Source organism: Phaethon lepturus, unplaced genomic scaffold (genome assembly GCF_000687285.1).
Source record: "Phaethon lepturus isolate BGI_N335 unplaced genomic scaffold, ASM68728v1 scaffold17687, whole genome shotgun sequence".
Lineage (NCBI taxonomy): Eukaryota > Metazoa > Chordata > Aves > Phaethontiformes > Phaethontidae > Phaethon > Phaethon lepturus.
The window spans coordinates 42,869-63,708 of NW_010551329.1; the positions used below are offsets into that span (position 1 = coordinate 42,869).

The window sequence follows — 20,840 nt, forward strand, 5'->3', positions numbered from 1 at the left end:
TTAAAAGCCTTTAAAATACCATTGCAAATTCCTGTTTAGTTAATCTTTTTTTTTTCTAGTAGGATTTTGTAAAATGAAGTTTTAGTTTCTGTAATGTTTCTGTGATGACTACAGACTTATTTGGTGATTCTTGTTTTTTGTTGTTGTTTTCAACCACTGAAAAAGTTCTTTTTTTTTTTTTTTTTTTGTGATAGACATTCAAATTTTTCTTTTCCAGATAAGATGTACAGAAGATTCAAATGTTGGCAATCTGTAAGAGTTTTCATGTTTTCATATTGTTTTTTATGTGTATGCAAATTTATTGATACGAACTGATTTGGTTTTGTATCCTAAAGGAAGCAAGCAATGTTATGGCTGGAGGGAGATCTCATCCAATCAAAGCAGAAACGACGAGTAGTTGATGGAAACATTAACAGAGTTCTTTGTGGCTTGAATGACATTTCAATCAGTGACAGCTTGAATAAAATACAAGACTTGGATCAGTACAGGGAGGTAAGAGTTCTCAGGGAAAAAATTTTAACCAAGCAGAGATGGAGCTGATATTTTAATAACTAGCTATAATTTTTAGCGGTTTTTAGGCTTGCATTAGTACTAGATTGCTTTTTCACAGCTAAACTTTTTTAATAGGTCATAATTAGAACTAATTTCTACTTTTTTAAAAAAGCTTAGGATGTATTTAAAACTTCTATAGGTTAGTTTGCAAACTTTAAAAGGTTTGCATTATTTCAAGTCATTCTTTCAGGATTTTCAGTTGTTTATTGGAAAATGGAGGAAAAAAATTACAAAGTTTTCCTCCTGGAAATCTATTTATTCCAAATTTCTAGCTAATAATGCATGAATGCATAGATGTCCATCCCTTTATCACAGTGTTATTGATTACTGATGTGATGTGTACATTTAGGGTAAGCACCTTATAATCATTTATTAAAGCATGGGCATGAAGTGTGAACTAAAGTGAACATACTTCTGCTTCTGGGCTAGTAAAAATCTTAAACTGTAGCTTCCTAAACTGTAGTTTCATACAGTGTCTGTGAGAAGCCATTTAGAGGAACTATGCACTTGATTAATCCTGTCTTAACTCTGTAATAACTAAAGAGCTTTTACATTGCTGGTGGAATCCTTTACTTGATGTAAAAGACCATGGACGTAGTGTGCACCTTCTTCAGATAGTTGTTAGTATAAATTAAAATAATCATCTATCATGTGATCTATCATAATCTGGAAGAGCACCTTGAATGCATTTCGTAAAGGTACTATTTCTTTTTTGGAAGTTCAGTTTCAAACAGCTGGCACACAGCCATGTAAAAGTAATGAGTTTTGAGTATATATGAGTAAAATATGAGTAAAAGTAATGTTTTTGAATCTGAGCTACTACTACAACTTTACTGCTTCCAGTATTCAAGGCACCTTTGCAAGTAACTCAACTACCTGTAGAGTGTGTAGTAGCCTATGTAGAGATTTACAATATAAATTCACACTGCTGCTTTTTTCTACTGTAGCCCTCTCTGTAATATGTATAGGTCAGTTTTCTACAGATGTCATAATGCTGTTTAACATTCAGTTTTCAAAACGTTTTAACTTATCTCTTCAGATAGTTGGTTATAGTTCAAGACCTCATTATACTAGGCTCTCTAGAAGCTCAAAACAAAGTCATGTTCTCCATCCCAAAAATGCGTAAGTTCTAAGGCTCAGAGGACAGAACAGCTATGTGGGCAGGTAGAGACAGTGAAACTTTATCGGCATTGAGGCTGAATGACAGGGAACAATGCCCTAGCATATAATCTTCAATGAAATCTAGCTAAAATATAAATATTTTCCTATAATTAATGCAACACTTGGACCCTCACATGATTTGATTAACTTCTATCGCATTACTACTTCTGTTAATCTTTCTTCTTGGTTAATAGCAGAAGCTATTGGTCTGTTTTGTGCAGAGCAGTGAAGTCACTTAGGCACAATAGGAACTGCAGTCAAATACAAACAAATACTTGATCTGAGGTCAAATGAAGCATAATTGGTATAAGTCTTTTTCATCTGGCAATTTAAAACAAAAAAAAAATTACAGTTCCCTTCTTGCTTTGTGTAACTTCCATATTTCTCTGCTACTTAATATATTGTCTCTACTTAATACTTGGGTCTTAGAAAAGTCTATTTTGAGATCAGTCAGAAATTATAAATAGGTATTGAAACAGTGTTGGCATACACTTAGTATTTCTTAGAGTTTATAATATTTTCTAAAGCTGGAAGTAGTAGGATAAAACTTTGAAATGTGTTCATCCTATATTCCTTATTAAGTTCTCATAGGGAATTTTTTTTCAAAACTGTATTTTTCTAGAGATGATGAGAACTTTTTATTTAAAAAAAAAAAAAAATCTAGTAATTTAGGAAAGTTGATTTTTGGCTCCTGTTGCCAGACACACAACTCTATCTAAATTCCTTCCTCATCTTCTGCATATCACAAAATTTTGTGTTACTGTTTCCCTTCCACATTGATGGTAAGTTTAAAAGTAGTTAGGAAGGAGTTGAAGTTTAAGTTCTATAAAAACAGACTCCTTTGAAGTAAACACTGGTGTTACTCAAGCATCCTGAACTGACTTTGAGGTCAGATTCTGCAAAAAGGCTCTGTGAATGTGCATTTGTGCTGTGACACATTTAATTTACTGGAACCGTGCAAAGACAGAGTAGTGCCCCATGTATGCAGCAGACTGAAGATTAGTCTTTTAAGATACAATCTTTGTGAAGGAGATGTTCAATACTTTGAAACTATACTACTCCTAAGGATTTGATATGTTTTCTTGCTTGCATACTTTGTGTTTCCTAGAATGATTTTGAAGACAAAACAGGTGTGGAAGCTCAGAATGGCATGACGCAGGGAGATAAGCTTAATGCCTTAAAAGGTCGGAGACGGCCATGTTCTGCTACAACTGGAGCTCTGAGGTAATTAATTAATTCTGAGGTAATTTGCAATTTTAAATTCAGTCTGTGCTATCAGATCTTTATGGCAAGTACATGGCCTTGCTTAAGGTAGTGGTACTAGTTGCATCACCTTCTGTGGTGGAAATTTCTCTAGGTATACATCTATTAGTTCCAGATTTGGTTTATTAATTTCTTTTTTCCTCTGTTTCCCAGTTCAGGATACCTTAATAATGCTTATTATGTAGCAGTAAAAGACAAAGTACAAAAATATTTCAAAACCTTAAAACTTATATCTATCTAGCACTATAAAACTTGTTTCTCAAACAAAGTATTCTTCAATGAACTTAGTTATCTTTCTATAATTACTTTTCTAGACTCCTTATGTAAATTCAGAATTTTTCAGAACCAATAAAAATGTGAAGCTTGAAAATAAACTTTTGAAGTACCTCTCTATTGTTTAACTGTAAATTAAAATAGTGATTGTCAATAATTCTTAACTGTTGTTAGTCTTGTACTTCAAAGCCAGTATGAGACATGCAAGTATGCTTTGGGGGAGGGGAAAGGCTTTTTATTCTTTGATAAAGATTGCTGCTTTGGTTTCTTTAGGCTGCAAGACATGAAACTGCACACGAGGTCAATATCACAACCTTTCAGGTATTAACATTAAAATTATAGTTCTAAATGTATACTACTCAGGTCTTAAATTTTCACTGTTTCAAATTACACTTATCACATCAGTTGATTAGCAATTTCAGAATTCTGAGAAGTGGCAGGTAACAAACTTTTCTAAATACCTGTGAATGGGGGGTGGAACTTCAGGGATATCTTGAATTTTTCCTAATAAACAATTAGCACATACAAGTAACTTCCTCAGTCACATTTTCTAATATCTATGCAGTTATGCTATGAAGGGTGACTAGTTAACTCATAACCACTTTATCTCTGTAAAATTAAATACTTGTTTAGAAAGTCTAAATTGGCTACATATTGCCTGCATATCACAATTTTTGTCATGTGTGTTTCAGTAGATGAACTAGAGGTATTGCTTAGTGGATACAATCAGCCTTTTTTTTGTTTGTTTGTTTGTTTGTTTTAAGAAGCTGTACTGGATAAATATTGAGGTTTAGTACCTTTTCATATTTTAATACAGGGTCTTCATTGTACACTTTACTACAAGCTTTGTTCAGAACCGTGTGGAGCCAGCAATATTTTCTTCTCATTTTTCTAAATGTTTATTTAATTTATGACCTGTACTAATCTCAAATCAGTACTGACAGTGCCCCTCCAAAAGAAAATAAAATGTAGAAAATTGACTTAATTTTGAGAGTTATAGGAATGGCAGGACTGAGTCTTTCGGGTTTTTCTAACCATTGTATCCTTTACCCCACTGCATCTAAAATACAACATGTAAGACAAAATATCTGTCTTTATAAAGCATTAATATTGAAAAGAACTCATTATCTTCAGTTTTGTGACAACCTGGATTTTTGAGATTGATTAGTCCAGATGTCTAACCTTGGAGATGTCCATTTACCCTTTCTTGGTGTGGAATTAAAGATATTTCTGCTCAATGTCATTCCTTCTGTGCTTGTAGCTTGTACCCAAGGTCTTTCGTCCTTTAAGAGCTCATCATGATAATATCCCCTGGTCCAAGGATGGAGAGCATTTCATTCTGCTGTGAGGCGATTCATTTATTAGTTTTTAATAAACTAATATGGACAGCTATAATGCTAACATTTTTGAGTAGTCCAGTGTACCATACTTACAGCTCATTATCAAAATATTAAGAATTTGGTTATTGAGAGTCCCACCCTAGAAAAAAGAGCTGTATGTACTGTGCAACTTTATAAAAATATTCTTGCTGTCACCTGGAAACAGTGATGTTCTCATGAAAGCTACAGTGTTGTTTTTTTCTGCTCATACTTGCTTTGTAGCACAAAAAGTGTTCTTTCTCAAATTTACAATATTTAAAATTTATAATGAAATTTACAATAAACTTGATACAAAATGGACACTTAACCTTCACAAATTATCAAGGTGAAAAATAGCCTGTAACTGTATAATATGGTACAGCAGGGGAAAAAATTGGGAGTGGAATATTCAAAAGGTTTTTTGAAAAGATATTGGAAAACAGCCAAACTGTTGCATTTTTGTTGTTGATTTCTCAGTAGTCAGACTTGAGAATGCCCACTTTTTAAAATACCTGTCTATGTATTGAAAGATTGTATGTGTTTGAGATGTATATTTCAATTTTTAAAATCTTGCTCCTCACTAAAACTCTGCACTCTTTAGACTGAATACTTCAGGTAGCACAGAAGGATCCATGTCTCCTCTGAAGGCCTCCAAAGTGATGGCAGTTAATTCACCATCTGCAGAAAGAATAAGCAGAATTCCCACATCCTCAGGCTCTAACCTTAAAAGGTTTTTTTTTCTTCTTCTCATTTTGGTACACATAATTACTGTATACTACAATGGTTTTCACCACATATGCAGTCTATAAAGCACTTGCTCTTCTTGCGTGTAAGAAGGGTTAAATTCACTCACAAAGATGAGTTCCACTACCCAAACTTTAGTTGCCTGCAGATTTAAAACCAAACAAAATCCAAAACATGAATTGTGAGAGTTTTGATGGGATTATATCAAGTCAGAAATAGTATTAGGTTGCTCAGTTTGTGGTGTGTGGTTTTTTTTTTGTGTTGGTTTTTTTTTGTTTGTCTGTTTGTTTGTTTGTTTGTTTTTGTTGTGTTTTTTTTGTTTTGGTTTTTTTTACTCATGAATTTATTCAAAATTTTGCAAGTATTCCCACAAGTCTATTAATTTCAGAAGAATACTGAGTGGTAATTAATTTTTATGAACCCTTGATTTATTGCTACTTAATTCCATTATTACTATTGTACCAAGTAATTATGGATGCTAAATGAAATTTAGAATTATGCATTTTTAATAACTTCTGGGCACATATATTTACTTGAAGAAAATAACTGACTTTAAATATAGGGTGTCCTGAAATACCTTTTTCTCAAATTTTATCATATTGCTTCTTGGTTACTTGAGGACCTGTATCACATTACTGGTTTCAAGAAACAGAAGAGGACTTCTTAAACTGTTACATGTACACAAAGTACTTCAATGTAGATCAGGCAGAGCCTAAACCTTTTAACACAATCTCCTGCATGTGCATATGGTCTGACAGAGGTGAAAGCTGGCCATGGTAGTGCTTGAATAAACAAAGTTTGGGAACTCCTGACAAAGAATTCTGGTTTTCGAACCTCTGTGCAAACACAAATTATTTCGGAATGGTCTGTTATTATCTAAAATCTTCTGAATTGTCTGTTGTTTTTTTATACATCTGTACATACCTTGTGTGTATTTTTCCCCCCCCGCATGTGTTTTCCATTCAGTGTTTCCATAAGCTCCAGACTAGCCAGTTCTCTAGGGAACCTGTATGCTGCTTCAGATGATGATGAGAGCAAAATGACATCATCGTCCTCTAGGACAGGTTTTTCTGTAAGCCAAATCTCCAGCAACTTGAATGGCAGCTTGCAGCTGCCTCGCAGAAATAACCATGAACTGAACAACAACTTATACAACAGAAACAGCACTAGTGGCAACAACCTGAGCAGCCAAACCAGTTTTCACAGCGCCACGACAGATGAGTACGCATCAACCTTCCTTTACGGGCCTTACAACTCCTCCAGCACAATACCAGACTCAATCAATTCCTGTAAGTTCATAGTCACAACAGCACTTTCAGGCATCTGATCAATGTTTATCAATGCTTATCTTCCTTGCTTCTGTGAGCAAAGCTGTCACAAAAAAAAATCTTAACCCAGCATAATTTTCTGACTTGCTTTAATGTTTCTGAGCAGCACCTTTGTCTGTTACCTTTTTAAGTAATTATCATTTCAGCTGCTTTATTTCCCATCTCTTTCAAGCATTAGATCATGGAGGGTTCACAAAAATAAATTGCTCTTGAACTTAAACTAACACCTTTTCTGATATCTTTTTTTGTGGACCTGCTTACCCTTTAGACTTTTTTTTTATTTCAAATTATCCATAACATAGTTTATAAGTTTATGTATCTTAATCTTCATGCAGTAACAGATTTAAAGAAGCCTTTGTATGTATCATACTAAATGGAAGGTACAACATTCTTAAAGATAGGGCTCATTTGAAAGATGAATCAACTAGACTTGAAACCAAGTCCTTTTCTAATACCAAATATGAAAATTATTTTAGAGAAAGATATTTCTGATGGACTCACCATTTTAGTTTTCATTCCTCAACAACTTGGGCTTATTTTGTGCCCTTTTTCTGTATGAAAGAGTCTATAAAAAGGATGCACGGATAAATTAATGCAACTTGAAAGTGATTCTATACAAAATTCAGAGAAGAGAGTAGAGAAACTTCAGTTATGAAATCTGAAATAAGTTCAGCTATTTTAGGGAAATAATAAACATATTTACTACTATAAATCCAAAACATGTTTAAAATATGTGGTTTCCAAAGATCTGATATCTTACTAATTATAAAAATTAGTGCAGTGTTTTTAATAGAATATATTGCCTACAATTAATTAGACCTGTCAGCCTTTGTTTAGTAGTACTGACACTTCAGATTTTTATTTTTTTAGCTGCTGGAAATAAAATTACCTTCATATAAACTTAACTTCAGAATATTACACTTTCTGTTTCTTTGCCACTGATAAATTGTTTCCGTACAAAGAAAGTTTTAGTGTTATACCTGCTATTGTTTTTGAGTGTGATGAGTCCCCCCTCTTAAAACAGCTAATACACACAGTGTATGTAACTAGGATGTCAGCCAAAAAGATCATTCGTGGCTTGTGTTCTTTTCTTGAAGAAGTGGGGGAATCTACCCTCTTGTTAACGTGGCAGCCCTTACAGTTCGGAAGCCACGTGTTTATATCTTGAGAGTATGAGTTGCACTTTATGAGGATAGATGACAGTAGGAAATAAATTCTCACTGTTCTATTGTGGAATAAAGTTGCATATGTGACTGAAACCTAACTAGTACATGAAGTACACTGAAAATTAAGTTAGTTGAGAGAACTTAATTCTGTATTCCCATAAATTTAATAGATACTTCCACTGAAAAAGGAGTAGAGTAACGGTGCTAGGATGTGCTTGACCTAAAGCAATGCTTTCAGACACCTTGTTTGAAAGTACATTTAGCTTCTTATCCGCTACAGCTTATCTGGAAATAAATGTTAATATTCCATGATTTTAGGATCACTAAGTGTCTCCATTGAGTTTAAATTTGAGTTTAAGCTTTACTTTAAGCATCAGCAGTAACTTATTTGCAAGGGAAATCTTGAATATTGCCACATGCTTTCAAGTTTTTGAAATTGTTTTACGTCTTTAATTTGGCTGTGTTTTTACTTGCTACATGGGATTGAGGTAAACTATGTATAATTGAGATTTTTCTCAAGTTGGATATAGAAACTAGCCCAGTTTTCTTATGATGAAACCAGTTCTAGAACAAGACAACTGTTTTAGTTTAAGTAACTATTTTGGTTTAATTACTCCAAGTGTAAAGATGAGAAGTGAAAAGCTGTGTAGCAAGCCGAGGATGTTTGATTTGAGATACATCCATGAGTGTTGCTTCTTCATGAATTCTGATGGTTCTGGAAAGTCAGCTCTTTTAGGTGTTCCCAGTCTTTTATCCAACATGGTTACAGAAGTTCAGTCCTTAGGAGGACTGACAGAGGTTCCAGTTGAGTATACTAGAACTGAAGTCAATACACCAACAATAGTAGAGAGCACACACTCATCTGAATAACTACGTGGTAAAGTGTCTGATATCTTTTTTTAATTTCTCACCTTCAATATTGTCTCATACTTAATGTATTTGAACATTAATGCTCTAGAAAATCAACCCATCCCCATTCTTTTCTGTTGTACCTTCTATAAATTATATGCTGCCAGCAGCAATTCCTAGAGGTTTTTTCCATATTCTACTTACAGCTGTGTATTATGCATAAATATGTAAACCTCCATGCAGAGCCCTAAGGGGCAGAAACGCCTTAACTTGTAGTGTAACTCGGTCATGAAAATAAGCTGATACTGTTCACAATAGGCCAAAAGTTACAGCAGTACCAAATGATAACATAAACTGTTACAGAAACAATCAGCACGTTTCTTCAAACAGCTTAAAAGGTTGAATGAAACTATAATATCTTAAAAACTAAGAATTGTTGTCACCTTTGGAAAGGTAGTTGCCATACCTTTATGCTACAACTAAAGCTAGTGGGCTTGTTCCATAAGCATAGGCTGAGAAATTAAGTAATGGTTGACATTTTTTCTTTTTTGTGTCTAGATATTTACAGAACTCTAGGTTAGCACTATGTTTCTATTTATTCTTGTAAACCCTCAAGGTTCAACATAATGGAATTGACACAAATTCCCCAAATATATGTGGGCAGAGGGGCTGGGTTGACAATGCAACTGTCTCTTCTAGTATTGTAGCACACGTTTCCTTCTTAGATAAGGGTGACTAAAATACTTAGGAAAAGGGAGAAAAGCGACGAATGTTGATTACTGCTTAACCTAAGGAAGAGGAGAAGAGCAATTTGTGCACAGGTGAACAGCCATCTTGACATTAAAGAGGGACAATAGCTATGTGCATCTTAGTAAAAAGGGGAATGAATTGTTCCCTTGCAATAAAACCATTGACTTAAAACAGTGATTTAAATGAAGTATGTTAGGCATAGTATGAAGTTTTAGGTTGATTGGGAAACATTTTTGCAGAAAAAAGTAACTTTCTAGAATGCATGTTTCTCCTGTTTTAAGAACATTTTTAATCTTACTACCTATCTTAATGACTTAGTAATGCATGGAAGGATGTAAGGGTGTTATCTTTGAACAATTCTTGGCTTTATATCATTTGCTGATTAGGAGTAGAGGTTATACACAGTCATGTTTAAATGAGATGCTATATCCAGTCTTCTCTGGAAGAGTGAGGTGAGAGAAAAAGGATTTTATATATTGTGATGTGAGAAGCAGCATTTCTTGGAAAGAATCATGCCATGCAAAATCTATGTAGCAAAATACAGGTTTCTGACATCTGTAAAATAATCTTATTTCAATATAATAATAGTTTAACTGCTTTCCTGCTTGGAAGATGTTTTTCAAATGTCCTGAATGTTGCATGTGCTTCTAAATATACCATATGGCCCTGTGCATCTATCATAATCACAGTGGAGCACACTAAATTGTTACCTGTTTTATGTACAATTGACTAAGTTTAGTGCAGTTACTGTGATGTCATGGTGTTTAAGACAAGAGTAGATTATTTGATCATTTAATCTCAGAATGCCTTTAATCTCTGATAGTGAACCTCTGATTTACTGGCTAATACAGATCCATCTTGATGGTGGTTTATTTTGAAGACAATATAATTTTTCTTGCTAATTGGTCCCACTGGTTGAATAGAGTCATGCTTAAAACCATTTCACTTCTAATCTGAAACTTGCTGTATCTCTTTGTTAAGTCACTTTTGTAGTCCTTTTATTACCTTATTTTCTTGTCATGAAGATATTTCATGCTAGTCATCTCAACTTGATTGTCTTTTGATAAGCTAAATTGGCTCAAAGATCCTTTTGGAAAGTATTCAAATACTTTACAGTTTTTGAAAATTCTTTTTCAAGATGTAGATGCAACACTCTAACATTTGTCTTCCAGGTTGAGAAAGCTGTTACTCGGTGCTGTCCTGCTTATAAATCTATAGCTTGTGTTAGCTTCTTTAACTGTAATGCATTGGGAGTTCATGGTGGGGGGAAGTTCTTGCCATTCAAGATACTGACTTGTATCTTAGTCCAATGTCCTGCATTCCTTGGGTTTTTTTATGTGGAACTCTGCATTTGGCTCTATAAAAGCATCCTTTTTTTTCCTCCCCTTTTTTTAATGGGACCAATTAACCAATCAAGGAAGATTGTTTTGTCTTACCACTGCAGCCACTAATATCTGCCTATTTTGCTTTTGATGATATTCATCAGTGGTCTTAAGCTCATGAACAAAATATGGAGTAGCATCAAGCCTTAATACCAATTCTGGCAGAATTCTGTTTAATGATTTCTACTTCAATGCTTTAGATTCTGGAATTACTTGGAAGTTTTATCAGCCAAATCTTACTCTTGTTGCAGTAAGTGTTTGTATTACATTGCACTTTTTTCTAATTGGAACACATCAGATAATGACAGAAGTCTATTACATATACTGGTGGTTATGTTTATTCATTTAACTTGTCTCATCAAAGCACTCTTGAAATGATATGAATTATATTCCTTTTCTTTTTATTAACAGAATCTAATTTACCAGAGTTAAATATCAAGCTAACCATCTGTAATTGTATAGGCACTCTATTTTAGAAAATAATCTATCACTTTTGTTTCTCTTTCTCAGTTTGTTGACTATCAACATCAGTGGTGCAGGAACATTTTAAGATGGTTAGGACAGTAAATTTTCAGTTCTAATTAATGTTCTTTAATCTCATTAGTGAGGAAATTGGGAACTTATTTTTATGCAATGCAAGTACATCTTTCTCTTGCGTACTGGGGGGAGAAAAAAGTTATTCAAGTTGTTATTATTTCTTCAATTTTGTAATGAAACATTAAAAAATTAATAATGTTGTTCCACATTCCATTTAAAACAAACTAAAATAACCATGATTATAGCTTCCTATTGTTGTCAGACACACATTTTTTCCTAATAGTTTTTGTCCTTCATCAGTGTAAGCTTTATAATCCACTTCCTTTTTACCATGTTTATGCTGTTGTATGCTGATGAACTAGAAGAAAAGTTTCTTTTCATCGAATAGAGACCTTGCCATTCTAGCCAAATAGATTATTTTATTTGCAAATTTTACACATTGGATGTTTTGATTAAACAGAACCTCTTGCAATTATAAGTTGCAGAGATATTCTTATTGAGTATAATCACATTTAAAGTACCACAATAAGATTTTTACTTTGTTCTTACAGTAATTATGAATCCAAATAGGACTCTTTAAAATGTATTTTTATTGAAGAGTATGTAACTGGGTAGTCTTAAGATGAGTCACCTTTTGCTTCTATAGCTGCCATGGAAACTGGCAAGATGGAAAAATTTAAAAAAATTGAGAAGTGTAGCAGTATTTTAAAAATCATATACATGATCTTTATTCTTGTAGCATTGTTTTTCTTAATAAGAACTTACCACTAACAAAGATAGGACAGCCTTTGCAAAAAGAGAGACAAACAATAGTGCATCTTACTGATCTGTAAGTACAGAAGAGTCAGAGGACTGCCTCAAGTGCATATGAATTTTTTATAATATATCCTGATTTATTTTAGTAGATCTTGTGTACTCACAGTAATTCTTGCCTGCTGCAACACTCCTGTTGCAACAGTGTTTTGGGAGAGTTGATGCACAATTCAAAAAACTTTAAATTAGTTTTTGAAATTATCTGGAAAAAGTGCATGTTCAAGTCCTAACAGATAGCCCTAAGTGCTATAGGGTTGTCCCCTCTTAAAAGTTAACTCACCACTGACTTGGTCCTGAAGTTGAACGCATGTGAATACGGTTCTAGTGCTTAGATAGATCTGTGGCTTATTTTTGCTTCCAAGAGGCTTTACGTGCCTCCTGTTGAATAGTAAAAATTATAGTGATCTAAGCAGTTGCTTCAGCATGAACTTCAGTAGATATCATTAACTGTAATGAAGTGATTTAATTCTTATTTCTTTCTTTAAATGTCTTATACTTGGGTATAAAATGCCAAGCTTGACACTGCATGGGACCACTGTAAGAGTACACACGGAGATTTCTATTCAATTAACTGATTTTATACTCTCATCATTGCAATTCAGCAGTCAATTTCCTTTGTTTTTTTCCTTCTATTTTTACCTCTATTTTAAATAAGATTTTGTTAAATACCAGCATATGTATGTGACTTGCAAAGGTGGATTGGGCTTTTTGTTTTTAATAAACCTTTCAGAATCATAGGCCATACTTCGAGTCACTGCCAACAGGATATAGGAATGTCAATTTTAAAATGGAAAACTTCTTGAAAGATTTTAAAAAAAAGTAACAATTACAGGCTTTGAAATATTACAGTCAATCTCTTTGGACAATGTGAAGACATTTAAAAACACAAATTACTTAACTGCAAAAGAAAAAAAAAAAAAAACAAAACCAAAAAATCCCACACCAAACAAAAAACCTCCCCACCCTCCCCAGCTATAATATAATTTTTCAGGCTCAAAATTAGTCTGCATACTTTACAACAGCTCAGTAGTTATGGATATCACTGCGTTTTCAGTAATAGGAACCTTATGGGAAGTCACATCAATTAATCTTAATCTGGAAAAAATGCTGCTTTGATATAATTCTTTCCTGTATTCAGGAAAGGCTTTGAAACATTAGGAAGAAGTCATTGCTATGTGAAGTAGAGCTATGGTGAGAGTGAGAACACTGAAAAACATATTTCACAATTTGAAAATAAATAAACCCTGTCTACCCATCTGTAATGAAAATTAACAAAACATGCTATCTTGTTTCCAAGCAATCTGTGCTGCATGGATATTTGTTCTTTTTATATGTTGCCATTAATTTTTCCATATTTCTGTAAGTTGGATTCCTAATAATTTTAAGAATTTCAGTTTAAACTTCAGAATCTTTAGTTTATGGTTTGCTTGTTTATTTAAATTATAATGTAGACTTCATGGTTACTACTGTCTGCTAACTAAAGGGCTGCTCTTCATAGTCCTTTGTCAACTAATGCTAGCTGTTCCCAAGATCACCAAAAGTGTACAGTGCTTTCTGGCCATCTTTCATCTGTCCAAGCTTAAAGTAATCTGTTACTTTAGTACAACATATGAGAGTATATAATTAATTTTCATAATTTGTTAATCAACTTTATTTGGAATTCTGTTTTGAAGGATCCATTTCAAATACTGCTCTAGTTAAGTGCAATCATCTTTCTGATTCTTAAAATACACATCTGAAAATGAGAAAGCTTTGAGGATCATTGAGAGCAGAAGTTTCCAGTGCTCATTAATGAAGGGCTATTCTTTCTGCCTCACTTATGCACATGTGATAAACAGCTTGACAAATGCCCTCATCAAAGCTAATAATCCAGAATGATTATTACAGAACAGAGTGGGGAAGAATAAGCTTCTATGATTGTGTATTCCATGATGACTCTGAGCCTATAATGAAAAAAATACTTGTTACATTCATTTAGTTCTACAGTAAAGTATTTTCTAGTAAATGATACCCTTCATATTGTGAATCCATTCAGTACTAAAAACAGACCCTTTTTAGTCAGTGGTATTCAAATCTTTATATGCTGACAGCTCTTCTTTCAACCTAGGAAAGAATATCCCAGATGGTCTCAGATCTTAAAGATGTGAAAATGCATTTAAAAGACAACTTTGGAAATATACACTGACACTTAAGATATAGGAAAAAAGTGGCTTTGTGATATTAATTAGAGCTCTAAACATCTAAACAACATAGTGCATCTATTATGCACTTCTAATAGGTTTCACTACGGATGCCAAAGAACATTTCTATAGTGACTAGTTAGAAATAGTGGGGAAAATGGAAAAGATGACTCCAAGGTTGTGAGCTTTCTTGGGATTCATGTTGTTCTCCAGTAGTTCTCTCTAATTCTGATTAATTGATGCAGTTTTAAAATATGGTTTGGGTTTTTTGTTTGTTATTTGTTTATAACCATACTAGTACAGCAAAGAGCGCTCTCAGATAAGACTCTTTATTCATCAAAACGACTTCCTGAACACATCTGTATAGGAGGTAATAAAAGGTTTGGATGCTATCTAAAGTGATTAATTACTTTATAATAAACCTTCAACTTCAGTAGAACCAAAAATGTAAATAAATAGAGTAGACAAGGTTATGCCTTCCTCTTAATTGTACTGACTGCTTGCTAATCCAGGTGAACAATTTGCAGGGCTTCAGTTTCATCTGGTTTTAGTAATCATAGATAAATTTACTCATGTGCATAATAGTACTACTGTAGCTTTTTTCTCAGTAATTAGCTACAAGCTATATGTTTCCTATGTCATTACCTGAATCAACATCTAAAGTATCCTGTATTTTTTACAGTAGCACTTTGATTCTCCTTCAGGATAAATGGAAACAATTCAATTATAGTAACTGCAATCATACGTCTTTTCAACATGTTTTTAAGGTATTGTTTTGAGGTGGTGTTTTAAAGGGCTTTTAACACTTTCTTCAGGAATCTGTAAAATTTGTTTTGAAAAGTAACTGTAGATATAGGAAGGCTGATGGACTTATCCAGTTTTTTAGTTTCTTCTATTTTATTCATCTTTACCTATGCAGAGATTCAGATCCCCTCCAACTCTCTGTTCATTTTTCTTCTTCCTGTCCTTCCCTTACTCCCTATCCTTAAGTGCAAAATGCATATTATATACAAGTATAACCTCCCCAGTGAGTTTTAATCAGTTTTTCTTCTCTGCACAGTCCCTTCAGTCTGAGTATGTTCAGTAGTAAAGCCTTGCTGCTTTGGTGAAACCTGTTGAGCTCTTAAAATCGAAGTCCTTCATGAAGGAGAAGAACCTAAGGAAGGAAGCTGCTCACTTGGAGGAGGAATCTTCAATAGAAGACATTAAAACCTTAACACCAAAATGAGACTTCTTAACAGGCAGAAATTTCTTGGTAATGACTACTGCAGATGCACTGATGTTGAATTTATGGAAATTATTTTACCCCATATTATATACAGATTTAAATTTTTAATGTTGAGACAGCTTGAATATATTTCTGAGTTTCATTAAGACATTTATTAACTTGTGTACAGTGTTAAAATATGTATTAAGAGAATATTTTGGTAAACAATATATATAAAATTATGTAAAAATTAGAATATATTTTAATTTAGTGGTGTTCACTTTGCTACGAAAGTGTATTTTAAAGAATTTTTATGTGCTTATTGAAGATGAACTTTTTTAATGAACAAGATGTTTTTCTTGTTTTATGGGTCCATCGTTATTGCTAAAAGCCTAATGTAATTACTTTTTCACTAATCAGTCTTCTAGTAACTTATTGGAATTCTAACTAGTAAGAGACTAGTTATCACACTGTCCACTGAAAGCACTTGATATAGATAGTTTGCTTTCCACTTCTAGCTGCTAGTAAGGAAAGGTTTCATAAGGAAACACTATGAAAGAAAAATAAAGGGAAAATATTTGTTGAGATGTAATATAACTTACATCTTCCATTGCAAAGAGAAAGTAATTTATCTGATTAAATTGTACAATTAATGCTTTCTTTCAGTTTGTCTTAAAGGAATGTTTTAACTTTTTTCTTTTCAATGTAAAATGTTACATTTTGCTATGCAATATATACTGCAAAAATGAAGGCAGACCAAACTTAAGTTGGTAAGAATGTGTACGTACAATGAATTTGGCAGTGCTGCATACTTACATATCTTTAACCTACATTTGGCAGTATGTGTACAGTTTCATTAGCAAAGCATACTAAAGTAAATGTTGGAAGTATATTAAATTTCCACTTATCAATTTGATGCTTCATAAACTTTTTAATTTGAAAACTGTTGTTACACATACAGGTAATGTAACTTCCTGTATCACAGAATGTTTTTGTCAGTGGTAAAGATGCTCTTTAATGTATAGTTTAATCAGTGTGATTAGGAATGAGACTTGGAATCAAGTCGTATTACAGTGAAGTACTAGAGATCGTGTGTAAAATTTACAGAGCTCCACAAGTGCATAGTAAACAAAAAAAAAAAAGCAGCTGTGAGGACTTGATTTGCCACTAATTTAGAAGACAAAAACAAAACAGACTTTTTACCTGTAAGTTTTTCTGATATCTATGAAAACTTGAAAATAAAACTTGGTTGAATCGTCAGTCTTTGTTCCTGAAGACTTGTGAATGCCCGGCATTTGCTTTACAACTGAAATTAAGATTAAGTGCCACATTATTTTTTTTTAGTACCAGATCACAAACTGCTTGGAGAGTTGTACTGAAAGTGTTAATCAATACTGCGAGCAGCTATATAAATCACTGAATAAAATTTACATGCAATAATGCTTTCACAACTGTGTATATGTAACATATACACACACGAAGTAGCATATGTGTGTGCGTATATATACAATATACTGTATATGAATTATAGATTAATGGTAAGGTAATTCTACCTCTTAGAAAGAATTTTGTCATGTACTTTGTTATAAATAGTTTTCCTTAATAAAATACTGTTTCATTTTGAAATGTTGAGATATATATACACATACAGCTAATTAATAAAATGCCTATATCATCCAGCTTCCTTGATTCTTGGCTTTTCTTGCTTAGATCTTTTGATGTAAACTAATACAATTAGATCTCTAATTGAAGCGTAGCTTTTCAAAAATCACCTTTCTTCTAAAGCATGTAATGCATTTATAAATGATGTTGCAAAAAAACATTAGTGTGACAGGTATCAAACTGATGTCTGTAGCTAACCTTCTTGTATGTGCTTTGTATAACATCAAGTGTTGATATTATGATGTAAAGGTTATCTTTCAAAATACCATACTTTAAAAGTTGTGTCTGAATTGAGGAAACTTTTTTCCTGATAAGGGCCCTTGTTAAAGGTGTAACACACCTTGTCTTTTTTTGCATGTGCAACAGGTTTCTTAGTCTCACTGATAGTAGGCTCTTTGTCCATAAGAACCTAAAAGCTCATGCTTTCCTTTAGCTTTTCATCCTTTAATTAAAAACTAGTCACAAATAATTCTAACAATACTTAACTCTGCTGATTTTCAGAAAATTTGTTGTTTGCATAATTATTTATCCACGGTGCTTAATATTCCTGTCAGATAAGGCTGTACTGCAAGAGATGATGTGGAGTGTATGTAACTGTTACACAGACACTAAAGGAATGGTAAAGCCAGGAATAGAGCAGATGCTTTAGAAGTTGCCCAAATTCTAATGACAGTCTGACCTAAAACCACAATAGAAGCCTTCTGTCACTACATTCAGACACAATGGATGTTCATTGGGATGTGTAGAATAAATATAAAGGAAGAATGACTAATTTAAATGTTTCTAGTACAGAAGCATCAACCTCTCCCTTATCCTTTTTCTATTGATTTATTATACAAAATACAGTAAATGCTAGCTAATGTACAACCCATTTTTTTGTTCTTAAAAATGAATGATAAATATAGACAGTATTCTGTAACAATCAGCTTCTTAACAAGTTTAAGGACAGTGAAAGGTCAGGGAGGTCTTTAGAACACTGTAGCTTTTAAGAAATACCTTGAAATTTTTTTCATATCTTCTGTTCACTTATCCTTGAACTTTACCATTTCTGTTGCTTCATATATCTCCTTGTTCTGGGAGAACAAGCTGTAGCACATGAGATCTTTAAAAAGAGGTTTGATAAACATGTAAGGATGGAAATAAATCTAGAGGTCTCTACAGGGCCTATGATTGTGTGGCTAATGCCTTATGAAACTGTTAATCATCTCTTTAAAGTATGCTTTATGGAGCTTTTTGGTTAGGGAGATATTTCTTGTTACAGATATAGAGAATATTTTTCAATTACAGTACTGTAGAAAGAGGAGGATTTTAGTTTCTGTAATAACTGTTCTCTACTGACAGCTAAACAATGAAAGGCCTCAAAAGGTTTGACACTTGATTAGATCTACACTGTAAAGTGCAGCAGGCAAAAAATATGGTAATTAAGGGCCTGATCAAGTAAATCACTCAGGTATGTCTTTAACCTTAAGCACATGAGCAATCTAATTAATTAAAAAATAAGATAGATGTTCGTGTTTGTAACAAATCAACATTTGGATCAATAGTCCTATCAATTGCAAACATGAGCCTTTCTGTCAAATAAAAGGTGTGTTATGTTGCAACAAAATAATCCATTGACCCACACAAATGAACTTCATTATTGTAAAGAATTGATACTGTAACTATAATTACATCCTAATATATTATTTTGGTATTGTCATTTGTTAGCATTGTGAGTTTAACAATATCTAAAAACACCTTATAAAGATACCCTTGGTCAATATACAGGTCATACCTTATGAGCTGAGATTGCTTACTTTTATAGGCCACATGTAACTCAGCTGTAAAAGCAGCTTTTTTCCTAAACTCACCACAAAATTAATCAGCATTCCTTTTCTGAAAAGCTGTTGAGAGGAAATGCAAGTTTTTACTCAGTTTCTTATTAAGTCTTGTCTAAGGTAAGGTGAGTTAACATTTTGTCCCTGTTTGAGTAAAGCACTGTAGAGTTCCTGGGAGAATCCCACTACTAAGTCTTCTCCATTTGGGAAGGGACTGTTAAGCCTTACTCTTCAACCAGCTTTTAGTCTGCCTAAGAACCTGTCGTTCACTGCAGGAACTTGCACTCTGAATTAATTTTGGTGCGAGACCATTTCAAATGCTACGCTGATTCTATTTTATCTGTGTGCTTGCTGACACCAGCATTCATCTCCGGCAGGTTGGTGATGCAAGATTTCCTGCAGCCTGAGACAGGCAGAGTTTTTCTGAAGAAATGTAGAATACGTAGATTGAGGACCAGCTTCCTCCGAGAAGTCCTGTCTTACCAAGGATCTGTATATTCTGTTTGAAAGATTTAATTTGGAAAGTATAGTGTTATTATAGACCAGTTCTAAAATTAACTTCAAGCTTGCAGAAGCGTAGTGTGCTTTCTCTTAACAAAAATAAGATCAGAAAAAATCCATTTAAGTATCTAGCAGAGGAGTTTCTACAGTAAATGGATTGTATTTCAGACAGAAGTGACTGATACTGGTTTGAAAGCTTGCTGCAAATGAAAGTTGTGTAAATGGGTTAGAACCAGGAAACTGGTAAGGCAAAAAGAGAGTCAGACTGTAGTTGCAGTATTTCTGGAGCGTGATGAGGTTTGGGTTTTTTTTCTTCTTGATTTAACAAGTTGAAAATCTGCTGAATAATTCATGAAGAGTGGAAGGGCTGAATCTTCCTGGAATGATATACAGTGTACGTACTGTGGCACAGGAGAAACTGCAAAGCTTTGTATCGGTTGCTGCCGTTTCTGCTGCCGATTGCAAGGTGCTGCTGCTTTTGGCATTTTTACAGCTACAGACTCCTTAGTCGTGCTCTGGTCTGCTAACAGCTATCTGCTCCCTATGGACCCACCTTCGCTAGCTATAATCTGTGGGATCTCTTGCTACTTACCTGCCTTGGACATTGCTGTTCTCTGGATCGTTATTGCAAACTGCGTTTTCTGGACCTTGCAGCTTGTATGACTGAAACCAGCCTTAGAGTCCCTCGGCTGCACATCCTCCCTTGTGCTCGGTGGGGGACTCCTGCAGCAGGACCTTCTGACCCAGACAAGGATGGGATTTGCAGGGAGAAGTCAAAACTGAGCTGCATTCAGCGAGATGCCCAACGCCTCTTCCTGGAGTGCTAGCTCGCCTCTGCTGCTGCTCTGGGAGGACTCCTCTGGGACCCGCATCTTCCTGTCGCTGCTCTATGCAGTCTTAGCTATCTCAGGGACTTTATCCAATGTGATGGTCATCTATTTAGTCTTCTCCTTCAAGAAGCTGCAGACAACCAGTAATGCCTTCATCGTGAACGGCTGTGCGGCGGACCTAAGCGTGTGCGCCCTGTGGATGCCCCAGGAGGCTGTGCTGGGGCTGCTGCCCCCCAACTCGTCCTCCCTTCGCTCGGTGGAGTACAGGCTGCTCCGCGGGGGGCTCCTTGGCCTTGGCCTCACCGTCTCCCTGGCCTCTCACCTGCTGGTGGCCTTCAACAGGTACGTGCTCATCACCAAGCTGCCCAGTGTGTACCAGGCCCTCTACCAGCGGAGGCACACGGGCTGCATGATCGGGATCTCTTGGGCCCTCGCCCTGCTCCTGGTCCCGCTGCTGCCCGGGCTCT

The 20,840-nt window shown here is 34.4% G+C and overlaps 2 protein-coding genes across 2 annotated transcripts in view; both read left to right on the plus strand.

The window, feature by feature from the left end:
- CDC14A (cell division cycle 14A) overlaps positions 1 to 15,443 on the plus strand; it is a gene marked incomplete at its 5' end in the record, with an annotated part of 58,283 nt that extends 42,840 nt beyond the window's left edge. The window contains 7 exon segments of the mRNA XM_010290872.1: positions 336 to 492; positions 2,822 to 2,937; positions 3,523 to 3,570; positions 5,209 to 5,337; positions 6,318 to 6,578; positions 6,580 to 6,640; positions 15,417 to 15,443. Coding sequence (XP_010289174.1) covers positions 336 to 492; positions 2,822 to 2,937; positions 3,523 to 3,570; positions 5,209 to 5,337; positions 6,318 to 6,578; positions 6,580 to 6,640; positions 15,417 to 15,443 — 799 coding nt within the window.
- Positions 15,444 to 20,341: 4,898 nt separating this feature from the next.
- Positions 20,342 to 20,829, plus strand: GPR88 (G protein-coupled receptor 88; the record flags this gene model as incomplete). The annotated part of the gene is made up of 1 exon (XM_010290873.1): positions 20,342 to 20,829. A coding segment is annotated over exon 1 (488 nt), but the record flags the coding sequence as incomplete, so codon positions are not given.
- Positions 20,830 to 20,840: the final 11 nt, after the last annotated feature.